At 54.3% G+C, this 25,802-nt stretch overlaps 1 protein-coding gene across 1 annotated transcript; it reads right to left on the bottom strand.

Annotated features, from left to right (window-relative positions):
• Window positions 1-1,150: 1,150 nt before the first annotated feature.
• PLPP7 (phospholipid phosphatase 7 (inactive)) lies at window positions 1,151-21,745 on the bottom strand. Its single transcript, XM_030818055.1, has 2 exons — window positions 20,985-21,745; window positions 1,151-2,486 (listed from the first exon to the last, which is right to left on the bottom strand). Exons 1-2 carry the CDS (start codon window positions 21,433-21,435, stop codon window positions 2,122-2,124), a joined length of 816 nt encoding a protein of 271 aa, XP_030673915.1. The 5' UTR covers window positions 21,436-21,745; the 3' UTR covers window positions 1,151-2,121.
• Between the last annotated feature and the right edge of the window lie 4,057 nt (window positions 21,746-25,802).

Here is a 25,802-nt window from a genome sequence, read left to right as displayed (position 1 = left end):
AGGAGGCTGAGACAGGAGAATCCCTTGAACCCAGGAGGCGGAGGTTGCAGTCGACCGAGATCATGTCACTGCACTTCAGCTTGGGCAACAACAGCGAAACTCCATCTCAAAAAAAAAAAAAAAGATGTGGGTTAAGATGAAGTTATACTAGAGTAAGATGGACTGTAAGCCAGTATGACTGTTATTCTTATAGGAAGGGGACCATAGACAGTGACAGGAAGACAGACGCAGACACAGGGAGAAGGCCACATGGGAACAGAGGCAGAGAGTGGCGGGATGTGGCTGACAGCCAAGGAATGCTGAGGCTGGCCGGCCACCACCAGGCGAACTGGCTCCCACCCCACTGTGCTGCCACCTGGCTGGGCAACCTTGGGCAAGTCTCAGGGCCTCAATTTTCCAATCTATGGAATGGGCATGTCGATCACCTCACATCAGAGGGCAATTGAGAGCCGCAGACGAGCGCTCACACTCAAAGTGTGGTTCGGGGAGCTTGGGGTGTCCCCAAGCCTCCTGCCGATCTGTGATAGGACCTGGGGGCTCTTGCCTCCTGGCCCTCACCCCTTTCCTCCCTCTGTCTAGAACATTCTTCCCCTCCTTCCTGGCTCCCTCCACCCATTCCCTTCATCTGGGCTCAGATTTCCCCCTTCTGGGACCTATGCGCTGATGCCCCAAGGCTGGGCTCTGGGGCCTTTTCTCTGGGCCCTCACTGCCCTGCACATCCCTCGTGGCAGCTCTCGTAGGCTTGGCTGTGTTTCACTGGTCACTTGCCCACTTCCTGGCGGACGAGGATCAGGTTAGCCAGGAATCGGGGCGGAGGGCTTGGGAAGGCCTGAGGCTGAAGTGAGAGAGGGTCTCTGGTCCATCAGCATCACAGTGAGGGCTTCTCAAACAGTCCCTGCCCAGGCCCCAGGTAGCAGCCAGCACAGGGCCTGGGGACTGAGGGAGTACCAGGCAGCCACCCCAGGGCAAAGGGACTGGCCAGCCTGTAAAGTCCAGGAGCAGGCCAGCTGTGCCCAGAGCCCCCGACCCCTGGTATCATGGCACTGTCTAGGGCCGAAGAATTACCCCCCACCCTCCGCCCGTTCCGTGCTAATAAGGCGAATGCATCCGGAGCAACTGAATTGCACGAGGAAAAAGCCACACGGGAGAGGGCCATTTGCATGTCATCTGTATTGTCACATGAAATGCACATCCAAAACGGGTGACTTGGAAACGACCTATTAGGTCACACGGAGTCCGGCCCCTGGGGGCCAAAGCCTCATCGATGCCCACGGGCGGTGGCCAGCGCTTTCCTCCGGCTGTGGCGCGTGCACCTGGCCTCCCCAGCAGAGAGTCAGCTCACACCCCAGGCCCTTTAGCCCTCTGGCAGCAGCTCCCAAAATGCGCTTGAGGAACCAATGGTTCCTTGGGGGTTAATGGCTGTTCCCCAAGAAAAGGGTTCTGTGGTCAAATAAGTTTAGAAAACATGGGTTAGAGAAGGTTTAGCAAGAAGCTTTTCTACAGGGCTTGTCAGAGCCTTTACGGCAATAACGGCCTTTGTGAATGTCCAACTTGGGGACAGAGTGTGCAGCACTTCCGAAAGTTATTGAACCACAAAACCCTTTTCCCCCAAAAGCATCTCGCAGGCTGGTGTCCCATGGGCACCCGTTGGAAACTGCTGCCCTAAGCTGTTGATGACCATTAATGGCAATGGCACCTGCATCAGGCAGTAGGTTGGGGGCATTTTGGCAGGCGTCGTGCTGTGGCGTGATGGGCACAGCCAAGAACTCAACAGTCATGACGATGAAAGGGCAAGACTCGGCCCCTCCCACCATCCTGGTTTTTGCTGTTCCCAGAGCAGAAGCTAAATAGGGCTGTCCCCATGGGTGTGTCCTGGCTGCCTAGAGAGGAGACTTGGAGTCCAAGCAAAGGGGCAAGAGGCCTGGCACTGCCAAACACGCTTGTCTCCGGGAGGGGTGGCCTGGGTTCGCCGGCCTCCAGCCAGGAGGGGAAGATGAGGTGGGGGTGGCCGCTCCGACTCCTGGCCGCTCTGTTCCACCCACGCCCGCCACCTCGACACCCCCTGCCCCTTCTCTAGGGCCAGCCCTGCCCCCCAGAGCCTTGCGTGGGCCGGTGGGCGCTTCACCAGGCGGAGATGAGCATCTGGCAGGTGCTGGAGGGCATCCAGACCAGCTCCACCAGGCGGAACTGGAGGTAGCCAATGACAAAGCCGGAGAGGACGTCCGTGACGTGGTGGCGGCCGATCATCACGCGGGACAGGCCCACGCAGAGGGCCCAGAGCACCAGCAGCACGCGCAGGGGCACCGCCAGCACCAGGTGGCTGAGGAAGAACTTGGACACCATGGCGGCGCGGCTGGCGTGCCCAGCCGGGAAGGCGTAGATGTCCATGGTGAGGTAGTCCAGGAGGCTGGGGCTCGTCTCGTACGGGCCGCGCCGCTTGATGAGCTTCTGCACGCCGGCCACCGTCATGATATCCAGGAGCAGGGCTGTTGGGGGGAGACAGAGGCCGCCGGGCCATCAGGGCCACCAGCCAGGCCCAGGCCCGGGCCCCCCACGTTTCCCCCACCTCGCCTCCCCTTCCTGCTCCTCACTCAGGCCACTCAGCCACGCTGACCGCCAGGCACAGTTCCCCCCTCAGGCCGTTGCCCTTGCTGTCTCCCCTGCCTGGCATGCCCTGCCTTCCTGTAGCTACTTCCTTTAGCGGAGAAGCCTTCTCTGACCACGCTGTTTGTAAAAGCCCCCACCACGCTCTCTCCCCTCACCTTGTTTAATTTTTTCGTACAGCTTTTCTCATGCCCTGACATAATATGCATTTTATTTGTTTGTTTGTTTGTTTGTTTTTTGAGACAGAGTCTCACTTTGTCGCCCAGGCTGGAGTGCAGAGGCACGATCTCGGCTCGCTGGAACCTCCGCCTCCCGGATTCAGGCAAGTCTCCTGCCTCGGCCTCCTGAGTAGCTGGGATTACAGGCACCCACCACCACGTCCAGCTAATTTTTGTACTTTCAGTAGAGATGGGGTTTTGCCATGTCGGACAGACTGGTCTCAAACTCCTGACCGCAGGTGATCCACCCACCTCGGCCTCCCATTGTGCTGGGATTACAGGTATGAGCCACCACGCCCGGCCCCTTTTCCTTTTTTTTTTTTGATACAGGGTCTTGCTCTATTGCCCAGGCTGTAGTGCAGTGGCCCGATCTTGGCTCACTGCAACCTCCACCTCCTGGGTTCAAGGAATTCTCATACTTCAGCCTCCCGAGTAGCTGGGATTACAGGTGCACACTACCATGCTTGGCTAATTTTTTGTATTTTTGGTAGAGATGGGGTTTCGCCATGTTGGCCAGGCTGGTCTCCAACTCCTGGCCTCAGGTGACCTGCCCGCCTCGGCCTCCCAAAGTGTTCACCCATTACAGGTGTGAGCCACTGTGCCCAGCCCCATTCCTATTTTTCAAAAATTGAAGCAAAATTTACATCTTGTCCAGTGAACCATTTTAGAGCACACGGTCCAGCGGCATTTAGCACATCACGATGTCGGCAGCCACCTCCTGTCTCTAATTTCAAAACATTTCATCATCCCAAAAGAACACCCCGTACCCACAAAGCAGCCACTCCCCATCCCCTTCTCTCCAGCCCCTGGACACCACCAATCTGCTTTCTGTCACAGTGGATTTACCTCCTCTAGACACTTCATGTAAATGGAATCAGACCGTACGTGGCCTTTTGTGTCTGCCTTTCTTTCCTTAGCATACTGTTTCCAGCCTCCACCCATGTGGCAGCATGTGGCAGCACTTCACTCCTTTTCATGGCCGAATAATATCCCATTGTATGGATGGACCACTATTTGTTCATCTTCTCTTTTTTTTTTTTTGAGATGGAGTCTCGTTCTGTTGCCGAGGCTGGAGTGTAGTGGCATGATCTCGGCTCACTGCAAGCTCCCCCTCCTGGGTTCATGTGATTTTCGTGCCTCAGCCTCCTGAGTAGCTGGGATTACAGGCACACGCTGCCTTGTCTGGCTAATTTTTGTATTTTTAGTAGAGACGGGGTTTTGCCATGTTGGCCAGGCTGGTCTCAAACTCCTGACCTCAGGTGATCCGCTTGCCTTGGCTTCCCAAAGTGCTGGTATTACAGACATGAGCCACCGTGCCCGGCCTCTTTTTTTTTTGTTTTGTTTTGAGAGAGTCTCGCTCAGTCATTCAGGCTGGAATGCAGTGGTGCCATCTCTGCTCACTGCAAGCTCCGCCCCCTGGGTTCACGCCATTCTCCTGCCTCAGCCTCCCGAGTAGCTGGGACTACAGGCGCCCGCCACTACGCCTGGCTAATTTTTTGTATTTTTAGTAGAGACGGGGTTTCATCGTATTAGCCAGGATGGTCTCGATCTCCTGACCTTGCGATCTGCCTGTCTTGGCCTCCCAAAGTGCTGGGATTACAGGCGTGAGCCACCGCACCCGGCCTTTTTTTTAAAGAGATGGATGTCTCTGGCTGGGCACAGCGGATCACACTTATAATCCCAGCACTTTGGGAGGCTGAGGTGAGCATATTGCTTGAGCCCAGGAGTCCGAGACTAGCCTGGGCAACATGGCAAAACTCTGTCTGTACAAAAAATACAGAAATTAGACATGTGTGATGGCACACGCCTGTAGTTCCAGCTACTCAGGAGGCTGAGGTGGGAGGATTGCTTAAGCCCAGGAGTTTGAGACCAGCATGGGCAACATGGCAAAACCCCATCTCTACAAAAAAATACAAAAATTAGCTGAGTGTGGTGGTGCACGCTCTCATCCCAGCTACACGGGAGGCTAAGGTGACAGAGTGAGACCCTGTCTTAAAAAGAGAGAGAGAGAGACAGACAGAGATGGTGTCTCTTTCTGTTGCCCAGGCTGGAGTGTAGTGGTGCAATCAGAACTCACTGTAACTTTGAATTCCTGGGCTCAAGAGATCCTCCTCCCTCAGTCTCCTGAGCCACCGAGACTACAAGTGTGCCACCATGCCCAGCTAATTTAAAATTTTTTTTTTTTTTTTTTTTTTTTTTTTTTTTTACAAATAGGCATCCCACTTTGCCGCCCAAGATGGTCTCAAACTCCTGGCTTCAATCTATCTTCCTACCTCAGCCTCCCAAAGTGCTGGGATTCCAGGTGTGAACCACCGTGCCCGGCCACAATTTGTTTATCCATTCATCTATTGATGGCTATCGAGTTGTTTGAGCCTTTCGGCTGCTGTGACTCACGCTGCTATGCACATGTGTGCAAGTGTTTGCTGAGTGCCTGTTTTCAGTTCTTTCGGTAGATCCCTAGGAGTGGAGTCGCTGGTTGGTAATGACAGTAACTCTGTGTGTGACTCTTTGAGGAACCCCACTGTTCTCCCCAGCAACTGCACTGTGTCATCCCCACTTTACAGAGGACAAGATGAACCCCTGGAGCTCAGAGCACTCATACCTGATGCTCTTGTTTTCTCGAATGTTCCACTCTTTCCCAACCCACCACCTCAGGGACCTGCCCCAGCCTTCCAGACAGCTCAGGCGCTGAATGGTTCGGTCTCAACACCTGGCCCTCTGTTTGGTGGCTTTTCCCCCGCAGTCACTGAGGCATCTGCTGGGAGGTGAGGGTTCGCTGTCTGCGGCATGAAGTCATCACTTCGTGGAGGCAGGGGCCGTGCCTGTTTGCTCATAGGTTTTTTTCCCCCGGGGCTAGAAACAGAGCCACAGTCTCCAAACGTAGTTGAGTTACTGGCCTGAGGCTCATAACCAGCGAGGTGGGCTCTTTCCTTCCTTTTCTTTTTCTTTATTTTTTTGAGACAGAGTCTCACTCTGTCACCCAGGCTGGAGTGTTGCAGCATGATCTTGGCTCACTGCAATCTCCGCCTCCCGGGTTCAAGTGATTCTCCTGCCTCAACCTCCCGAGTAGCCAGGACAACAGGTACCTGCCAACACGCCCGGCTATTTTTTGTATTTTTAGTGGAGACGGGGTTTCACCATGTTGGCCAGGCTGGTCTCGAACTCCTGACCTCAAAGGATCTGCCCACCTCCGCCTCCCAAAAAGTGCTGGGATTCCAGGCGTGAGCCACTGCACCTGGCCTTTCTTTCCCTATTTTGCAAATACAGGGGAGACCTGGATCTCCATCGTGTCTCTGCCACACCTTGGGGGGCTGCTCTGCCTTTCTGTGCTGTGAGAGGAAGGCACCATGCTAGGACCCCAGTTTCACCCAGCTGATCGGAGTGGCACCCAGACAGCCAATGTGGGGGTTCCGGGTCAACCCTCCCCACCCTTAGAAAGGCCCTTGGAGCTCACACCCTCTGACCTGGGGGTGGGGGTGGCATTGGCAGGCCAGACAGCACCCCCAGGGCAGGTGCAGAATCAGCAGGGAGCCCGTGCCCCCTGTCCCCTGTGCTTCCCCACCTCAGGTGAACTTGGGGACCCCAGTGAGGTCACAGCCCCTGCAAGCCCTGCTTCCGGGACAGTGAAGACAACACCCACAGTGTAGTGTGGTGGCAAAGCTCACAGACATCACAGCCAGAGGCCCGGCTGTGAATTCCAGCCCTGGAGCCTCCCGGCTTTGTGACCTTAGGCAAACCACCTAACTTTCCTCACCTGTGAGATGAAGCTCAGGGACACCCACCTCCCAGAGGGGGCCTGGCACCATGCCTGCAGGCTGACTGCAGGGTGACAAGGTTTCGCTGGGACAGAGGGGTTTCCTAGGACACAAGACATTCAGTGCTAAAGCAGGGAAGTCTCAGCAAACGATTGAGTTGGTTCTCCAAAATGCCTGGCCCACCAGGAGGGCTGGATAAAGGTGGGGGGTTATGACTCAATGACAATTCAGTGCAGCTGGATGCTGGGAGCTTTCCTAGAAAACTTTTCAGTGTTTATCAGAATGGTCAGCTCTTGGCAGAAATGGAAAAAAAATTAAAAAAAAAAAAGACACGGAAGATGCTATTCACTGCAGAACATTTACAAAACAGAAAACAAAAGTTAGAGTTTAAATCACCTGTAATCCTGCCCCTCAGAGGTAGCCATTATTCCAGACCCTTCCATCCATCTACAGAGCATATCTTTTTTTTTTTTTTTAAGACAGAGTTTCGCTCTTGTTGCCCAGGTTGGAGTGCAGTGGTGTGATCTCGGCTCACCACAACCTCCGCTTCCCAGGTTCAAGCGATTCTCCTGCCTCAGCCTCCTGAGTAGCTGGGATTACAAGTGTGTGCTACCACGCCCGGCTAATTTTTCTATTTTTAGTAGAGATGGAGTTTCTCCATGTTGGTCAGGCTGGTCTTGAACTCCCAACCTCAGGTGATCCGCCCACCTCGGCCTCCCAAAGTGCTGGGATTACAGGCGTGAGCCACCGCACCTGGCCTTTGGAGCATAGATTTAATAAAGCTTGTAACATGGTTTACATATGTTGTTCTGCTGCCTGCTTTTGAAAGTCTTGCACCATCACATACCCCCGATCCCCTTGCTGCAGGGTGTGAGGCACTGTGGTGCACCTAACCGTCCATACCAGGCAGTTAGACTGTTCCAGATCATGCAGTCCTCCCTGGAGGACTAGAACTTCCGGGCTTCCCCTTTTCCTGCCCACTTCAGGGTTGCTGCTTGTAGTCTGGTCTCTCTGTTTGGGGTTTGAACCGTGGCCTCTCCTGGCCCCTCTCATTAGCCACAGGGCTGGCTGAGAGCCTCGCACCCTGGAAGTGCCTGGCCAGCACAGGAGGGGGCTGAGCAGGTGCACAGAGGAGCTGGCTGGCCCAAGGAGGGCGGGGCCTGAAGCCCTCGAGAAAACCTTACTCTACCCTTGCCTGCCAATTTCACGGCAGCTGTTCCCCTGGGCTGGGTCTTCCCAGGAGGTGGCGGGGGAGGCGTATGGCTGGCCAGCTCGTGTGCTGACCATACCCGGGTTTGGTGCCATCTGAAGCCTGTGGGAGGTCACAGTTCCAGCAGGAGAGAGGGACTGGGGACTGCCAGGTCCCCAGGGCAGGTGGGAGAGGGAGGTAGCTGTGCTGACCTTGGCATGCCTCAGCCCCATGGAACAGCTAAGGAAGCCAGCTTAGAGGGCCAGCTGGTCCTTTCCAGCCCAGCCGGAGCCCCTGTCATCTGCAAGCCCCCTCCACTTCCCCAAAAATGGCCTGGTGACAGGCTCTCTCCACCTCAGGAGGGAAGGCAGTTCATGGGGAGGGGGTTCAATCTGAAGGCTCTGGAGTCACAGGTGGGGTTCAAGTCTCGCTGGCTGGGGCTGTGAGGAGGGGTCCTGGTGCTTCTGGCCTAGGGGTCAACACTGCTAATTAAGAACAAGTTCTGGCTGGGCGCAGTGGCTCACGCCTATAATCCCAGCACTTTGGGAGGCCGAGGTGGACGGATTGCCTGAGGTCAGGAGTTCGAGACCATCCTGGCCAACATAGTGAAACCCCGTCTCTAGTAAAAATACAAAAAAATTAGCTGGGCATGGTGGCGGGCGCCTGTAGTCTCAGCTACTTGGGAGGCTGGGGCAGGAGAATCACTTGAACTTGGGAGGCAGAGGTTGCAGTGAGCTAAGATTGCGCTACTGCACTCCAGCCTGGGCGACAGGGCGAGACTCCGTCTCAAAAAAAAAGAACAAGTTCCTTCCCCTCTCAGGGCCTTGGTCTACTCACCCATAGCAAGGGTGGTCCCAGGAGGAAAAAAGCCAATGAATTGGGGAGGAGTGTGGCGGTTGACGGCATACTGCTGCCATTACACTGCCTGTAAGTCCTGGCCCTGCCTGGCCCGGGAAGCCGTGGGAGGCTCTGGTCCTGGAGGCTGGGGCACTGTGAAGGAGCATCAGCGAAGGCTTTTTTTCCTAAGGTCCCACCAGGGCCCAGGTTCCAAGACCTCTACCACCTCAAGGCAAGTAAGAGAGGCCAGGCCAGGCAAGGCCAGGGCTTCCCTGGTGGTGGTGGCTGGTGCCAGGGTCTAGGTGCCCGAAGAGCTGCCAGAATCTGGGGTAGGGGGTGGTTCATGAAGACCAGGACTGGGCTCCATGGTAGGCTGAACTATGACACCAGCCACTGGAAGGCATGGGCCATCTGTCCTACTGGTGACCAGGTCTTTAGGTTGAAAACCAGGGCTCAGCAGCTGATGGGTTCAAAATCCGCCTTTGGAGGCCAGTGCAGTGGCTCACGTCTGTAATCCTAGCACTCTGGGAGGCTGAGGTGGGTGGATCACCTGAGGTCAGGAGTTCGAGACCAGCCTGGCCAACATGGAGAAAACCCATCTCTACTAAAAAAACAAAAATTAGCCGGATGTGGTGGCAGGCACCTGTAGTCCCAGCTACTCGGGAGGCTGAGGCAGGACAATTGCTTGAATCTGGGAGATGGAGGTTGCAGTGAGCTGAGATGGCACCACTGCATTCCAACCTGGGTGACAGAGCGGGACTCTGTCTCGAAATAAATAAATAAATAAAATCTGTCTTTTGAGCACAGGGGCCCTAATGGACAGCTGCTGTGGTCAAGGAAAAAGGGGGGAGGAAAGGGTGACTTTACTAAGTCACCCGGGGGGTACACTCGGCCCAGTACCTCACTCTGATGGGGTGGCCAAAGGCAAGGAGGGCTGGGTGCCTCGACCTCCCCACATGCCCCAGCTCTCTGCATGGGCTGTCAGGATCCATAGGCCAAGAACCAAGCTAGACCCACACCTTCCCTTTTTTTTTTTTTTTTTCTTTTTGAGACTGTCTCCCTCTGTTGCCCAGGCTGGAGTGCAGTGGTACAAACATGGTACAAACATGGTTCATTGCAGCCTTGAAATTTTGGGCTCAAATGATCCTCCTGCCTCAGCCTCCCATGTAGCTGGGACCACAGGCACAGGCCACAACTGGCTAATTTTTTGACTTTTTGTAGAGACAGTGTCTCAGTTTTTTGCCCAAGCTGGTCTTGAACTCCTGAGCTCAAGTGATCCTCCCGCCTCAGCCTCCTAAAGTGCTGAGATTACAGGTGTGAGCCACTGTGCCTGGCTCCTTTCAAATTTCTAGCAGCAAAACATTGTTTTTCCCAATGAAAGCATACAGACTCAGTGTCTGAAACAGATGTGGCTGAAGCTGGTATGTTGTGGGGGTCATCTGGAGCTCCCCTGGCTGACAGATAGGCCTCTGTGGGTGCCCATGTCTCACGATCTAGAAACTCCATCTACAGCTTGAACGAGTCCCCTGAAGTTCATGTGTTGGAAACTGAATCCCTAATGCAACAGTTTTGAGAGGTGGAACCTTTAAGAGGTGATCAGAGTGGCTGTGGTGGCTCACACCTGTAATCCTAGCACTTTGGGAGGCCAAGGCGCATGGATCACTTGAGGTCAGGAGTTTGAGACCAGCCTGGCCAAATGGTGAAACCCATTTCTACTAAAAATATTTTTAAAATTAGCTGGGTGTGGTGGCAGGTGCCTGTAATCCCAGCTACTTGGGAGGCTGAGGCAGGAGAATCGCTTGAACCAGGAGGTGGAGGTTCCAGTGAGTCGAGATCTTGCCACTACATTCCAGCCTGGGTGACAGAGCCAGACTCTGTCTCAAAAAAAAAAAAAAAAAAAAAAAAGGTGAGGCCGGGCATGGTGGCTCATGCCTGTAATCCCAGCACTTTGGGAGGCCAAGGTGGGAGGATCACCTGAGGTTGGGAGTTTGAGATCAGCCTGACCAACATGGAGAAACCCTGTCTCTACTAAAAGTATAAAATTAGCCAGGCGTGGTGGCAGGTGCCTGGAATCCCAGCTACTCAGGAGGCTGAGGCAGGAGAATCGCTTGAACCCAGGAGGCAGAGGTTGCAGTGAGCTGAGATCGTGCCATTACACTCCAGCCTGGGCAACAAGAGTTAAATTCTATCTCAAAAATAAATAAAATAAAATAAAATAAAATAAAATAAAAAGGCAATAGGCCATGAGGGCTCTCCCCTCATGAATGGATTAATGCAGGTATCGGGGGTGGTTCCTGACAAAAGGGTGAGTGTGGTCACCTCCCGCCCTCTCAGGCATGTGCTCCCTTGCACGTGATGCAGAAGGCAACAGGGAGCAAGGAGGCCCTCACCAGATGCAGCCCCTCAGCCTTGGACTTCCCAGCCTCCCGAACCATGAGCCAAATACACTTCTATTCTTTATAAATCAGTGTGTGGTATTCTGTTACAGCAGCACAAAATGGACTAAGACGCCCCACAGCTGGGCCTTTGGGAAGCTGTGGCTATTTTGGGCTGGTTCCCTCTCTTCAGGCCATAATGAGGGGGAGGCTCTGCCCCTTTTCTGCCCTGGGCCCTGTGGGGACCATAGGGCCCAGCCTGGCTGTCCAGCCGGGTTGACCCACCCAGCCTGTGCCTGGTTCACTCACTTTTCCACCCTTTCTTGGGCACCGCCGGTTCTTGGGTATTTCAGGCATGTGTCAGGCCTGGCACTGTGAACCAGGCTGGCAGTGTCCCCTATGGCCAAGCGGGAGGGTGGGCAGTAAGCACATAGTGACACAGAGCGTTACTCTATCACAGGTGTGACGGGGTGCATGGCTTTTCACCCTCACCATGCTGCAGCCGTCTGACCAGGAGGGTTGTGAATGGAAGAGGCAGTGGCCTGCCTGCCACCCTCAGACCACAGGGCAGCTCTCCAACAGAGCCGTAGCCTCCCCTGGGCCTCCCACCCCACTCTGCCCTCTCCTGCTGCCCCTGCAGGGCCTCTCTCCCTCCTCCAGTGCAGCCAGGCCTCGGTGTGACTGTGATTCTGACACTGTGAGCACATCATCTGGTGCCCAGAAATAGAAGCAAATGGCGCCATCACTCAAGGCTGATTCCGCCCACATGGCCCTGTCCAGTCGACTGACCTACATTCCCTTCTTGACTCGAGGAGGGCAAGGAGACCCCTGTGAGGGGAAAGGTCCACCCAGCAGGAGGCTCAGGGGCAAGAGCTGGGGAGCCGGTGGGAGCTGCACTGCCCTGGACCAGCTATGCGCACGTTTCAGGGACGTCACTCAGCCCCCACTGGCCTCCACTTGCTAGGATCACCCAGGGCGGTGGCTGTGCACTCAGGCTCCAGAAAGAGACCGGCTTCAAGGTTGGCCACTTGTGGACGGCATAACCTCGGTGTGTCTATCCCCCAGAGCTCCCTGCCATGGAAACGCTGGGATGACAAGGGGCCTGCTCTTGTGTGCTTGTGTGCAGCAGACACTCAGTAATGGACTCCCGGGACCATGTCAGAGGACACCAGGGCTTGGCTCCACCACCCCTCACACTCTTCCGCCCCAACCAGCTCCACTCTCAGCTCTTTTCACAGGGTTGGGGCCTGAATGTCTGAAACCCCCCTGCAGGAAGCACAGCTGTCCCTAGGGCCCTGCTGTCCTAGAGGCTTCCCGGCCCTCAGAGGGCAACAAGAACCCACCTCGAGGCCCACCCTTCTCCCCTAGCCCAGGTCCCTCGGGGTTGGTGGTGGCCAGGGAACCAGAATGCTAGAGGCTCCCAGAGGCCACGCAGGAGCCAGGGCTTTCTTGGAAAAGAGCTGCTGCCATCCTGGAAGATTTGGAATCATCTCCTCCTGAGGCCTCTGAAAATCAGAACATCACTTGTCTGCCAGCAGCTATGTGCACTGCGGGAAGAGGGGCAGCTGGGGTGACCTAGTGTGGCCCTTTGTGGCTCTGGGCTGCTTTCCCCCTGAAGACACACTCTGTGGGACCAGTTCAGAGCAGGGCAGAGTCTCTGGGGAGTTGGGGCTAGTAGGGTAGGTGTGGGAGGTGGAGGCTGTGGGCTCAGCTGTTCTAAAGCAAGGAGCAAGGACGGGGCTTCCGGGATGCCCTGCAGGCTGTGAAGGGCTGGGTTTGTGGGCAGATGTCTCTCTCCGGCTGGGTTGGGAGGAGGGGTCCCAGTGCTCCTGGGCTAGGAAGTCAATCCTGCTTCTCATCCCCGATTCTGGCTTCTGGAAGCTTGGGAGCCAGCCATATACTGCCCAGTGGGTGTGTAAATCGGTCTGAACTTCCTGAAGGGCATTTGGCTTTGGAATCAGAACTCTCCTCCGTGTGTCTCCCTTGGACTGAGCTCTTCCCTTTGCAGGAATACCTCCTTGGGAAATCGTTAGGGATGTGGGCCATGATTCATGGCCGGGGATGTTCACTGCAGCATTGTTTATAACACCGAAAAACGTGAAATGACCCAGCACCCTTCAAGAGACAGACGGGACAAACCGTGGCCTAATCTAGACACCAGAGCGTGCTGTGGCCACTGCAGATGATAAGGCCCATGTATATTTATAGCCCCACTATATCGGAGAGCCATGGGGTATGTTAAGTGGAAAAGGCCACTTATAAAATAGGATTTCCAGTAGGATGCCATCTTCATAAAATAAGATATGTATGTAAGCAAATGTGCTTATATGCAGATAAAAAAATCTAGAAGGTACTGCTCTAAATGCTAACAATGCTTCTTGCTGGGCAAGAGGATTAGGGGTGATTTTTACTGTCTTTTTGTGATTCTGCACTTTAAAATCTTTCTTGCCACAAGCACGCATTATTTGTGCACATTTTTAAAAAGTTATTTTTACAGGTTAGGAACAGTGGCTCACGCCTGTAATCCCAGCACTTTGGGAGGTGGTGGCAGGTGGATAGCTTGAGCTCAGGAGTTCGAGACCAGCCTGGCCAACATGGTGAAACCCCGTCTCTACTAAAAATACAAAAATTAGCCAGGCGTGGTGGCAGGAACCTGTAATCCCAGCTACTCAGGAGGCTGAGGCGGGAGAATCACTTGAACCTGGGAGGCAGAGGTTGCAGTGAGCTGAGGTCGTGCCACTGCCCTCCAGCCTGGGTGACAGAGCGAGACTCTCTTAGAAAAAAAAAAAAAAGACTCCACCTGCTAAAGCCAGCTCTCCCTGTCTTTGAAGACCAGCGGTGTGCAAAGCACTCAGGATCATCAATAGAAAGACTGATGGCGCTGGTTACTCACTCTGCTGAGCGCCAGGCCCTGCTAGGAGCAGGTCCCAGGGACTTGAAATCACTAGCTGTGCTGGTGGGCAATGCTGATCTAGACCCTGCCTACTGGCACCACAAACTATTGCATTTCTCTTGCATCCACTGTGTGGACAGCTGCCAGGGCAGTGTATTAAGGCGCCCTGACCTGGCCTGGGGGTGGCCAAAGGCCCCCCCTGAGGGACTGACTGTTGCACTGAGGCCCACTGAGATGCTGAGAAAGGAGGCTGGGGAGGGAGCCCCTCTACTTCTGAGGAGGTAGCATGTGCGGTTTCCCACAGGAGGGTATCTGAGTGGAGATTTGGGATCAGCCTAAATATCCCTCAGTTAGGAACAGGCTAGACAAGCCTCGTGGAGAGGCTGTCACCTAAATTGTCCCTGAGAGCAAGAACCAGAGGGCAGGGGATGGGAGAGCTGCCAGAACAGATTATCTGGAGCATCTGAACCCCTCATGCTGGCGCGAGGGACATGGAGGGTCCAGACCAGGATTCCAAGTGGGAGGGCCACAGCTGTGAGAGTGAGACCAAACCGGGCAAAACACAACCTGAGAAACACATTACACGTTAGCATACGCACAGGGAAGAATCCAGGGGCACATGACCCACGCTGCGGCAGAGGCTCTTCCTGGGAGAGGGTTTAAGGGAGGGGCTCACTTTCTTCTTGATCTAGCCTTGTAATCATTGCATTTTTTCTTACTACAAGAATGTGTAGGCTGGGCACTGTGGCTCTCGCATGTAATCCCAGCACTTTGGGAGGCCAAGACAGGAGGATCACTTGAGGTCAAGAGATTGAGACCAGCCTGGCCAACAGGGTGAAAGCTCATCTCTATGAAAAATTAGCCAGGCATGGTGGCAGGCGCCTGTAGTCCCAGCTACTTGGGAGGCAGAGGCAGGAGAATTGCTTGAACCTGGGAGGCGGAGGTTGCAGTGAACCGAGATTACGCCACTTTACTCCAACCTGGTGACAGAGCGAGACTCTGTCTCAAAAAAACAAACAAAAAACCCCAAAACAAAACAAAAAACAAAAACAAATAAAAAATACCCAAAACCACAAGAGATACCACTTCATACCCATTAGGATGGCTCTGATCGAAAAACCAGATAATGAGGGTTGGCGAAGACGTGGACATATCAGAGCCCTTGGGCATTGCTGGGGGAATGTAAAATCATGCAGCCGCTGTGGGCAATAGTAGGACCGGTCCTCAAACAAGTCAACATAAAATTACCCTGTGATCCAGCAACTCCATTCTGAGTATACAACCAAAATAACTGAAAGCAGGGGCTCAAGAAGATACATATACACCTGTGCGCACGGCAGCGTTACTCAGAACAGCTAAAAGGTGGAAGCAACCGAAGTGTCCACGGGTGGACGAACGAATACACGAAATGTGGTCCATCCTGGAACTGGGCATTATTCAGCCTTAGAGAGGAAGGAAATGCTGGCGCCCACTACAGCATGGATGGACCTCGAGGATATCGTGCTCAATGAAATCAGCCAGTCACAAAAGACAAATATAGTACGATTCCACTTACATGCGGTCCCTAGAACAGTCAAATCCCCAGAGACAGAGTGTAGAATGGAGGTTGCCAGGGGCTGGGGGAAGGGGAGTGGGGAGTCAGTGCTTAATGGGGACAGAGCTTCTGTTTTTTTTTTTTTTTTTTTTTTTGATACAGAGTCTCACTGTCGCCCAGGCTGGAGTGCAATGGCGCGATCTCGGCTCACTACAGGCTCCGCCCCCCGGGGTTCACGCCATTCTCCTGCCTCAGCCTCCTGAGTAGCTGGGACTACAGGCGCCCGCCACCTCACCCGGCTAATTTTTTTGTATTTTTAGTAGAGACGGGGTTTCACCGTATTAGCCAGGATGGTCTCGATCCCCTGACCTCGTGATCCGCCCGCCTCGGCCTCCCAAAGTGCTGGGATTACAGGCGTGAGCCACCGCGCCCGGCCAGAGCTTCTGTTTTTTAAGATGAAAGATGAAAAGAGTTCTGGAGATGGATGGTGGTGATGGCTGCACAACAGTGTGAATGGACTCAATGCCACTGAACTGTACACTTCAAATGATTACAGTGATCAATTTTATGTGATGTATAGCTTATCACAAAAAAAAGACATAAAAATGTAGTTTTCATAGCCAGGCATGGTGACTCACTCCTGTAATCCCAGCACTTTGGGATCGAACTGCTGATCATGAGGTCGGCAGTTCAAGACCAGCCTGGCCAACATGGTGAAACCCCATCTCTACTAAAAATACAAAAATTAGCCAGGCATGGTGGTGGGCACCTGTAATCCCAGCTACTTGGGAGGCTGAGGCAGGAGAATCACTTGAACCAGGGAGGCAGAGGTTGTTGTGGGCCGAGATCACAGCACTGCACTCTAGCCTGGGTGACACAGCAAGACTCCGTCTCAAAAAAAAAGTAATTTTCATATTCAGGAAAATCTCAATAAAAATACTTTTTTTTTTTTAGACGGAGTCTCACTCCGTCCCCAGGCTGGAGTGCAGTGGCGAGATCTCAGCTCACTGCAAGCTCCGCCTCCCGAGTTCATGCCAGTGAGCCAAGATACCGCCACTGCACTCCAGCCTGGGGACAGAGCGAGATTCCGTCTCAAAGAAAAAAAAAAAGATATTTTATAGGCCAGTGCAGTGGCTCAAGCCTGTAATCCCAGCACTTTGGGAGGCCAAGGTGGGTGGATCACCTCACGCCTATAATCCCAGCACTTTGGGAGGCCGAGGTGGGTGGATCACCTGAGGTCAAGAGTTCGAGACCAGCCTGGCCAACATAGCGAAACCATGTTGGAGAATTGCTTGAACCCAGGAGGCGGAGGTTGCAGTGAGCCAAGATCTTATCACTGCATTCCAGCCTGGGCAACAGAGAGAGACTCTGTCTCAAAAATAAACAAACAAAAAAACAAAAGGATACTTTCATAAAGGACATAGATCAAGGAACAAGACCAGAGGCATTTCCCACCACAGGACAGGCCCATGAGGAAACAAGGATGGGCTTAGTGAACTGGGATGGGCCTGGTCGCCTGTCACCTGTCACCTGGCTCCCTTCGGATCATCAAGCTGGGTGCTGCTCGGGAGGGAGAAGGAAGGGGACAGGTGGTCTCAAGGCATCTAGAGCTTGGAAGGTACCTGGCAGGAGGCTGGTCCTGGACTTCTGACAATGATCACGGTGATAATGATGATGATAATCATTGCTACTTAAGCGTTAACCAACATCAGTAAGTACCAAGCACTTCATGTGTGATTCATCAGGGAGATTTCCCAACAACCCATCTGACAGATGAACAAACTGAGGCTCAGAGAGGCAAAGTCACTTGCCTGAGTTCCCACAGCAGGGCTGGGATTTGCACCCAGGTCCAGCTGCCTGTGGAGCCCAAACTTTTGCCTGCTGCTAAGACCCCTTCTGGCTCTGAGCTTTTTAGAGTCTTGACAGTGTGCACTAAGGGAGGGGCAAGCAGGGAGGGCATGGGACTGCTTGCCAAGCAGGGAGCATGCAGAGAACTTCCCCGGGCCCGGCGGGACCCTTCCTAGGCCTCGTAGCTGCAGCTCCCGTTTCCCAAGCTCCCAAGTCTGCCTCATCAGAGCCAAGTGGAACCCAGGTCCCAACCTCAAGCTCAGAGGTCTTGCTCCCAGCCCAGAGACTGCCCCGGGGGTTGGCTCAGTGCCATGGGGCCAGAGCGGGTGGGCAGGGCTAGGCAGGGCTCCCTCCCCCTTCAGTACTGCAGTGATGTCACTGTGTGGCATGGCACCCACCATGCCAAATGCTTTGCCAGCTCCCTTCACACCCCTGCCACCTCCCCCTCAGCCCTCAGATAGGGAAACTGAGGCTCAGAGACAGGAACTGACTTGATCAGGTGCGTACAGCAAGTAAGGGTCAGAGCATGGACCTGGACAACAGCCAGTCTGACCCCAGAGCCTGTGCTCCAGGGTTGAAGGGTGCCCTCCAAAGACAAAAGGACAGATGGAACCTGCAGCGTGCGCTCAGCGGGTGGTCTACTTTCCCCGGGGCAGGAGACCGTGGGACCTTCCTTCCTGGCAGGTCAGACCAGAGCTGTGGGATTAGAGCCTGCCTTGGCCATTTGCTGCTGTTTTCTCCCACCAAGCCGAGGGCTGGGCTGGCATCCCCACGGAATGACCTCGGGGTCCCCAGACCCACCCGGCCTGCTCTGTGGCCTGTGCTCAGTGCCTGACTTGTGCCAGGCCCCATGGTCTCAATACCTGGATATGAAGACAGTCAACCTCCTCCCAGACCATTCCCCTCCACAAAGCACACACGCTCCAGGAGTGCAGTGAACACGGGTGATATGCCCGACCTGCAGCCCCACAGTGAGCAGCAAGGAGTGGGGGGGATTGCAGTCACGGGGCCTTGGATTTACTTCCTGAACTTACCACTTATAGCTGTGTGGTGGGCAAGTTGTTTGAGCTTTCTGAGCCTCAGTTTACTTATCTGTAAAATGGGCATATTAATATTTACCTTGAAAGGTCATCAACAGCTTTTTTACATCATAAAATACAGGCCGTTCATGACATTGTCTTTGGTACATAATAAAGCTCAATGTTTTTAAAGATTTTTTAAAATGTCTATCACTTCTGTTCAAGGAGGAAGACATCTCAAATCTTCATCTTTATCCTGTGGGGCAAACAGCTTTGTGCCCATGGCAGCTGGCTGCTGGAATGAGCCTGAAGCCTTATCTTAACAAGTAGGTTGTAAATTTTTCAATGTTTGGGGCAGGGGAAATGTTCTTAAAAGCAAACATTCCTGTAAAAAAAAAAACAAATCAAAGCAGAGCTGTTTTACTTGGTGATGAGAGGCAGCTTGCTTGCATACCTCCTACCACGGGGAGCTCACCCCCTTATTAGAGCATCCACTGACTGTGGGTAAGTTGAGATGCACCTCCTTTCTTCTCTGATCCTCCCCCTGCTGGAAGCTTCACACAGTCTGAGCTGGTTCCCTCTCCCTCTCCTCTGAAAATGCAAATGAAAGCTAGAGTTGCTCCCAGTTCTGCTCCTGGCTCCATCACTGACTAGCTGCACAACCTTAGAGCCATCATCACCCCGTGCCTCAGTTTCCCCCTCTTTAAATGGGGAATAATAACAGCACCAAGCTCCATGGGTTATGGTGAAGATCAGAAGTAATGATATGGCTTATGCAAAGCCCTGGAACACGGTAAGCACTCAACCAATGACAACTTCATCACCTCCCTTGTCACATGGGGAAAGAAGGAGGGAAGGAAGCGATGGGGTCAAGGGAGCAGGGTTGAGAGACAGACTCGAGCTTATGCCTTCCCACCCCAACTTCTGACAGCAGGCAACCTACCTCTCTAAATCCCAACAGTCTTCTTGAGCCACGTGGCCCTGTGTGAAACTGTGGATAATGAGAGCAGGTTCTGTCCCTGGAAGCGCCTGGCCTAGTGCCTCGGCCACTCTGCTCTGTCCCTCCCTCCCACGCCCATGGCCCAGCACCTGGAAGAGCAGATGCTTGTGTGTCAGCTGGAGCCGGTGCAAATCTTAAGCCCTGAGGCTGGGCCAGGTTGCTTTATTTATAGGAACCTCAGTTTCCTAATCTGTAAAATGGGCATGATAATGGCACCAACCTCGTGAGGCTGTTTATTCAGAAGTAAATCATAAGTTATTGTAATGTAAATAATTTAGTAATAAGAACAAGAAAACCAGCCAGGCACGGTGGCTCAAGCCTGTAATCCCAGCACTTTGGGAGGCCAAGGTCGGTGGATCACCTAAGGTTAGGAGTTTGAGACCAGCCTGGCCAACATGGTGAAACCCCATCTCTACTAAAAAGACAATTAGCTGGGTGTGGTGGCGGGCACCTGTAATCCCAGCTACTTGGGAGGCTGAGGTAGGAGAATTGCTTGAACCCAGGAGGCAGAGGTTGTAGTGAGCTGAAGGTTGTAGTGAGCCAAGATCGCGCCACTGCACTTCAGCCTTACAGCCTGGGAGACAGAGTGAGACTCTGTCTAAAAAAAAAAACAAGAAAACCTCGAAGGTGGCAGACCCAGCCATCTCCTGCATGAAGTATCCGATGGTTTCTGCCTCCCCGAGTCCCACCCACAGAGCATAGAGCCTCCAGACTGAGACTAGAGCAGGGAGATACATGTTTTTATTGTAACTTCCTCTGGAACCCGTGTTCTCCGTGGTCCAACCCAATGCCCTTTTGGAACCGAGACCCCTTGTTAATGTTTGCTTTGCCTGAGACCTCCACCTCACATGTCCCCCAAATGATGGCCACATTGGGAAAGACAAGGAAATCGATGCGGGCCTGGCGTGGAGGGTGGAAGGTTCCTGGGGCACCTTGGGGACCTGGTGGTGCCCGAACGGTGGGCTGGACAGGGGCTGGGCATCACCTCTGGGTGGAAAGAAAGGCTTGCCTCCACATGGGCCCCACGTGGCACCTGGCACATAGCGGTGCTAATCTGCAAGACGTTGGAGGCAAAGACTTTGCAAACAAACAAACCAACAACCGGCCCCCCGACCCCTTCTCCAGTGACTCCCCCCTGGAAAGGAGCAGGGAAGAACTCCAGGGGGCTGTGAGTGGGTGGCAGTCCCAGGGGAACTCCCTGGGTCCCCAGACCCTGCAGGAGAAGTCTGGGCAGCTTTCTGGGTTCCTGAACCAAGGCGGGAGGTGCTCATGGGGCAGCTCACGGGCACTGCCTGGCTGGGAGCTGTCAAGGAGCGAGGATCTCAGCTGTGGGGCAGGAGTCAACAGTGACACCACATTCCAGGACGCCCACCAGAGCCCTGTCTCCCTTGAGGCCACCACCTCTGGCCCAGCCTCCCTTCAAGCTGCCTCTGGGCCGCGGTGCCTTTTGCTGAGCAGGCCCTTCTCACAGCGCCGCACTGGCCTCTGCCTTCATTTGGCATGTGGCAGGAGAGCTTCGTCTGTGCATCCCTGGCTGTCGCTCCCCCACGCCGGAGCCTGCCTGTTTCTGGGGCACCCTTCCTGCCTAACCTCATTAGACCATCCCAGCCGGTTTCTGAGGGCTGTGCAGGTCCTGGCCAGGGCGGGGCTGGGCAGGCCGGGCTCCCTCCCAAGGGACCTGACAGTGAGTGGCGGGTGGCAGGCACACTCACCCAGGAGCAGATTCATGAGCACCTCCTGGCCGGCCAGTGTGCTGCTCTTCACCAGGCAGAGGATGGTGCCTCCGATCCAGGGGATGCCGTGGCCCGTGATGCCGATGAGCTTGACCATGGAGCGGGCACTGGCCCAGGACGCCGCCCGGCCAGCGCACACCCCCAGCCGCTTGGACATACAGATATCGATGGCCAGCAGGGAGTTGAAGGCGATGCCCTTGAAGGAGGGGTTCAGCTGCATGCAGTCCTCCTCTGGCAGCTGCTGTGACTGGCGTCGCTCTCGGGCCCCGTCACCAGCAGGTGGGGGCTGTGCCGATGGGCCCGAGGCCTTTCTGCCCGAGCTGCGGGGCTCCGGGCCCCCCTTGGGGGGCTGGTTCAGGGACAGGAACTCAGCCCGGTTGAGGACGTTGTTGCGGTCCCGGGCACGTGCCCGGCTCTGGGAAGCTGGCATGGTGACCTCACTCACCCCGAGAAGGCCGATGCCAGCCCGGCTCCAAGAGCCTTCTCCCCGAAGACAAGAGCTGCCCCCAGAGCCGCCACCGTGGCTGCCTCCCTGCCTTCTCCGCTGCAGCTGTTAAATATAGGGTGGAGAGTTGCACATGGCTGTTTATCTCCGCTGCCACCCGGCTCCAAGGGGACGTCAGTGCCAGCCGGGCAGCCAATCGAGCCCTCCAATGCGGGGCCTGCACCAGCAGAGCCTCCGGGAGGCGAGGAGTCCACAGCTGCGGCCTGGCTGCCTCGGGCCTGGGCTATTTAAATCGGCCAATGGCTCATCCCTGGGCTTGGGGGACTCTGGGAAATGTAGTCCTCCGGCTGCTCTGGACTCTGCAATGGCCTTGGCCTCTGAAGGGGCAGAGGTGGGACCTGGGCTTACCCTGCTTTTACCAGCTTCCCTCTGAGCCGTCCAGACCCCTGCAAGCCAGGCCTGCCTGCCCCAGCGGCCTGGCAGCTTGGACCTGGTCCTGTAAACTGGACGGTGTTGCTCGGGCCGAGGCCTCTTTGGGCACCAGATGGAGTGAACGATGTCGCTGACAGCATCATCTTGGGTCCCTGTGGCCAGGTCCAGCTCCTCCCTCTGTGACAGCATTCATTAAGCTGGCAGGTCTTTTTTTAAATCAGTCTTGAATTCAGCTTCAGCGCATCACAGTCCAATCAAATGACAATCCGTGAGCTCTGATTTCCATCAGAGGGAGGGATAATGAGTCGGTTGGTAATGGATCACCTCTTGGAGGCTGCCTCCACTACCTGGAACTTTGCAAAGGACAGGAGTGTGACAGCAGCTTCAGGCAACCCGTAAATAGTTTCCGAGCGCCTGGCACTGTGTCAGTGCCGGGCACACTGCAAAAAGCTCACAGCTCAGTGGGGATGGAAAGAAGGACACGTGTAAGTGGTCACAAGTGTGCAAATGTGTGGCAGGATCCTAGAAGCGCGGCTCTGGGGGCTCTGGGTCTGGTCTGAGAGTCATGGGCGGCTCCCCCCAGGAAGGAAGAACAAAGGGGAAGCCCCATTCGGGGACAGCCTGCCTTGCAGGAGGTCCAGGAGGCTCGTGTGGCTGCATGGGGCCCAAGGGGTGAGAGGCTGCAAACGCAGAACGCAGACCCAGAGGGCCCAGCTGAGGATTCGGGATGTGAGGTAGGTATCCCTGCTCCCACCTGGGCCACCTGTGGGAACCCAAAGTCTCCACAGCCCTTTTAGGGCTGACTGGGCCTGGGCTCGATGGGGGAAGCTGCCAATTTAAGCTGACCAGAAGAGTCAGAAGTGAGCTCCTCCGTCTCCTGATTCTGGGTGGCCAAGGCCTGTCTGCTCCCCCAGATGAAGGCAGGGGGCTGCAACTTCTCTTCCAACCATGGAGCCAGCCCACGGTGCCTCAGGCCCACCTAGAGCCTCCCAAGAACAGGAAGCTGCCCCGGGAGGGAGTGGGTGTTCCCTGGCCATGGGGGATGGGCACCCAGGCTCTGGAGTCAGCCAGATGAGGCTCTGCCCCGCCATCAACCGGCTGGGAGACCTTGAGCAAGTCACTTGGCCTCCCTGGGCCTTGGTGTTTCCACCTGTCCTACGGGAATGACAGTGTCCACCTCTTAGGGCTCTCGTGAGTCTGGGTGAGACAGTGTTTGTGAAACGCTGAGCTGGGTCCCTGCTGCAGAGTGAGTTAAGAATCGATTTCAGCCCTGTGGGTTAGTAATTGATTTCATTTGACAAACGAGGTACAGCCCTCTCTTCCTTTTGAGTGCCCTCTTCAGAAGGGCCCAACCCTGTGGTCTGGCCTCCACCCCATCCCTGGCAGGGACGAGGCCAGAGTCCAGGAGCCCTCAGTCTGGGGTCCCCTGCAGACGCCCTGGTGGGGTCCGGCTGGGCTGGAGCAGGCTAGACCTGCCTCATTCCCCCCTCTTCCTCTCCAGCGTGCTCCACTCAGACTGTGCGGCCATAGAGGGGATGTCGTGGCTGCGAGACGTCCTGCCGTCTTGGGTGCCGCAATGATGACATGTGCTGCTTCATCCCGGACACTAGACGGCTGGAAACTGGCGCACATGGAAGTGTGCACGCCAGGCACGGATATTGAGCGTGTACAAGCTCTCTGTGTGCTGAGCTCTCTATGTGTTCAGCTTATTGACAACGTCTAATGACAGTCCTGTAATGCAGCTATGATATCCCCATTTACAGACTTGGAAGCTGAGGCTGAGTGGGTGAAGGCCTCCAGCCAGGAAGCTGAAAGAGAAGGGGTCTGGCTCCTAAGTGGTCCCTATGGGGGGTGGCATGAGGGCCACTGGACTCAGATCCCTGGACCACAGGGAACTGATCTGCTCATCTCTCCACCAAGCACTCACCCCATTCTCCCTGGGTGGCCTCAGGAGGGGCACAGGAGCCCGGCCCAGACAGGGGCTATTAATACCCAGAGGCTGTGTCAGCATTTCGTCTGGCTAGAGCTGCTGGCAGGTTCTGAGAGCCACACTGGGCTTCACACTGTCGGGGCCATGGGGTCTGATTTGGGTCCTGCCCAGGAGTAGTTAAACATAAAGTCTGGGGTAGGATGGCCCCAGGTTCAAACCCTGGCTCAGCCACCTCCAGAGAGTGACCTCAGGCAAGTCCTTTCGCCATTCCAAGCCCATTTTCCCCTTTGAGGGCTGGCAAGAAGATTGTATGAAGGGCTCTTTCTGTCTGTGATGGTTTTGGTGGCTTCCTCCAGGACCCTGAGACCTGCTCCTCTCCTTTGTATGGTGGGGTGACTCTGTTCACATTCTCAGGTAGCTGAGAAGCAAGAGCAAGCGAGCTTGGTGGGCTAACCTGAACCACCTACTATAGCACCCAGATACAGGGAGGCAGGATGGGACCACAGACACTCCTGGTTGCCTCAACCCACAAGTCTTTATTTTTATTTTATTTTTTTAGAGATGAGGTCTTACTAGATTGCTCAAGCTAGTCTCGAACTCCTGGGCTCAAGTGATCCTCCTGCCTCCTCCTCCCAAAGTGTTGGGATTACAGGCATGAGCCACTGTGCCTCGCCCGCACAAACGCTTGTAAGCACCCACTATGGGCCACACAATCCCACTTCCCAAGAGACTGAGAATTTGTTCATTCATTCATTCATCCATTCATTCAGTGCTTTCATTGATCTCGTCCTCTCACTGATCTCGCAGTCTAGTTGGGGATACAGGACACACAACCACAAAATAATTAGCCAATTTATAAGACAGTATAATTTTACCAATAGCCTTATTTTTTCTTACTGTCAAAGTGTTACATACTTACTGCAATAGATTCAACACACGCGGTTGATATAGGTTTCATCCTACCACCCAGTGTTAACATGAGGGTGATCAGGATATAAAGGGCTTCTCACTTGTCTCATTTCCAATTAGTGAAATATTTTGCATCAACCAAGCATTACTTTATTAATTAGAAAATAATATATACTAAATAAGCTATATCTCCATATATCATATAAATGCAACATACACAAAAATATGCATTTTTAAATTATTGTTATTATTTTTTGAGACAAGGTCTCACTCTGTCACCCAGGCTGAAATGTAGTGGCATGATCTTGGCTCACTGCACTCTCTGTCTCCCAGGTTCAAGTGATTCTCATGCCTCAGCCTCCCGAGTAGCTGGGACTACAGGTGCATGCCACCAAGCCCAGCTTACTTTTGTATTTTTTGGTAGAGACGGCATTTCAACCATGTTGGCCAGGCTGGTCTTGAACTCCTGACTTCAAGTGGTCTGCTGCCTTGGCCTCCTAAAGTGCTGGGATTACAGATGTAAGCCGCTGCGCCTGGCCCCAAAATATGCATTTTAAACGTGATGACATTATACATTCTTCTGAAAAGCAACCTACCCTTTTCACTTAACAAAATAAATCTGGCCATGTTTCCATGACACTCTATTATTTTTCAAAGGCTGCCTGGCATTTTGTCACATGGATGGACCAGAATTTATGTAACCAATCCCCTGATATCGGACATTTCATTGTTTCCATTGTGTAACTATTCAAAAACTACTCTAGGGTGGCCGTCCTTCTACATATATCCCTGTGCCCTAAAGCAGGATAGGAACAAGTAGTCAAGGCTGGGTGCAGTGGCTCACGCCTGTAATCCCAGCACTTCGGGAGGCCGAGGCGGGTGGATCTTCTGAGGTCAGGAGTTCAGGACCAGCCTGACCAACATGGTGAATCCTGGTCTCTACTAAAAATACAAAATTAGCTGGGTGTGGTGGCTAACGCCTGTAATCCCAGCTACCTGGGAGGCTGAGGCACGAGAATTTCTTGAACTTGGGAGGCGGAGGTACTAAAAATACAAAAATTAGCAGGGCTTGGTGGCACGC

This window comes from Nomascus leucogenys, chromosome 8 (assembly GCF_006542625.1).
Source record: "Nomascus leucogenys isolate Asia chromosome 8, Asia_NLE_v1, whole genome shotgun sequence".
NCBI classification, from domain to species: domain Eukaryota; kingdom Metazoa; phylum Chordata; class Mammalia; order Primates; family Hylobatidae; genus Nomascus; species Nomascus leucogenys.
The sequence above is the reverse complement of the archived record's forward strand: the minus strand, read 5'-3'. Positions and strand labels throughout refer to the sequence as shown.

Bases quoted from the DNA above. Each gene is read 5' to 3' on its own strand.
- PLPP7 (XM_030818055.1), bottom strand. From the start codon at position 21,435: ATGCCAGCTTCCCAGAGCCGGGCACGTGCCCGGGACCGCAACAACGTC. The intron at 2,487-20,984 runs GTGAGTGTGCCT...TCCCCCCAACAG, and splicing joins GCTCATGAATCTGCTCCTGG to CCCTGCTCCTGGATATCATG.